At 38.1% G+C, this 945-nt stretch overlaps 1 protein-coding gene across 1 annotated transcript in view; it reads left to right on the top strand.

Moving 5' to 3' along the window:
* Positions 1 to 382, top strand: part of FASTKD2 (FAST kinase domains 2) — a 29433-nt gene extending 29051 nt beyond the window's left edge. Inside the window, exon 11 of the mRNA XM_019523460.1 lies at positions 100 to 382. Within this exon, the coding sequence (XP_019379005.1) occupies positions 100 to 183 (84 nt within the window). The 3' untranslated portion in view covers positions 184 to 382. The remainder of the gene's footprint in view (positions 1 to 99) is intronic.
* Positions 383 to 945: the final 563 nt, after the last annotated feature.

The raw sequence follows: 945 nt of genomic DNA, 5'->3' as shown, positions 1-945 counted from the left end.
GTTTCCAGTCATCAAGCCCTTTTTGGTTCACAAGGCAATGTGATTTGCTGCTTACAGCACAACTAATGCATCTCTCTCTCTCTCTCTCCTTTTTTTAAGATTCATTGTCTGAAATTCCAGGATTTGGGGAAGGAGGAAGCAGTTAAGTTTTTGAAGGAAAAAATTTTTTCAGCAGATAATTAATCTGTAAATTTATTTTGGACACAGAAAAAATAGTAAAATGAAAGGAAAATATTCTAAGAAGAAAAATGTCTGGTGACACAGCAGCCTGAAGAAATTTTTAAATTCAACTCTATGTATTGGTTTGAACTCAGCAATACAAGCAGATACTTTCAAAGCATAAGTATGCTATGAAATAATGTAGAATAAACCTTTGAAACCAGTAATGTGTTCTCGTGTGTTTTTTGAATTGGGGTAGGTTGGGATTGTGTCTGCAGTTGCTGTAAGGGGGGAAGACATAATGTGAGTTGTGCTTCTTCATTACAGTTGTGTAAGCACTCTATGCAGAACAGCAGTCCATTCTTAGCTGTTGCCTAGAATGTAAATTCCAAACATCAAGCCCTGACAAGTTTGTAGCAAGGGAAATAGCTTTGTAGTCTTGTCTTCAGAAGGTAGAACAGCATGGTATTCCTTATTCTGCATGCTTTTCCTCAGATCTGCAGCCCTCTTCCCCCAACCTCCCTCCCCCCTGGACTGTGAGTTAGATGCAAGATTCATATGTCTCACATATTGCTGTGAACTTGCCTCTAATATTTGTTCATATTTTAATATTACCTCTTACCAAGCTATTTGCAACTGTGAACCTTTTGGTTTCATCATCATATGATGCAGCATTGTTTGCCTTAGCTTGTTAATGAACTGAGGGATATAGTAGTGCTATGGATTTGGTGGTATTGGCTGGCTGGTGTAAGTTAGATGTTTCACTAGCTGAGAACTGTAAAGCAG

Source organism: Gavialis gangeticus, unplaced genomic scaffold, assembly GCF_001723915.1.
Source record: "Gavialis gangeticus isolate Ggan-Ray unplaced genomic scaffold, GavGan_comp1, whole genome shotgun sequence".
NCBI classification, from domain to species: domain Eukaryota; kingdom Metazoa; phylum Chordata; order Crocodylia; family Gavialidae; genus Gavialis; species Gavialis gangeticus.
The sequence above is the reverse complement of the archived record's forward strand: the minus strand, read 5'-3'. Positions and strand labels throughout refer to the sequence as shown.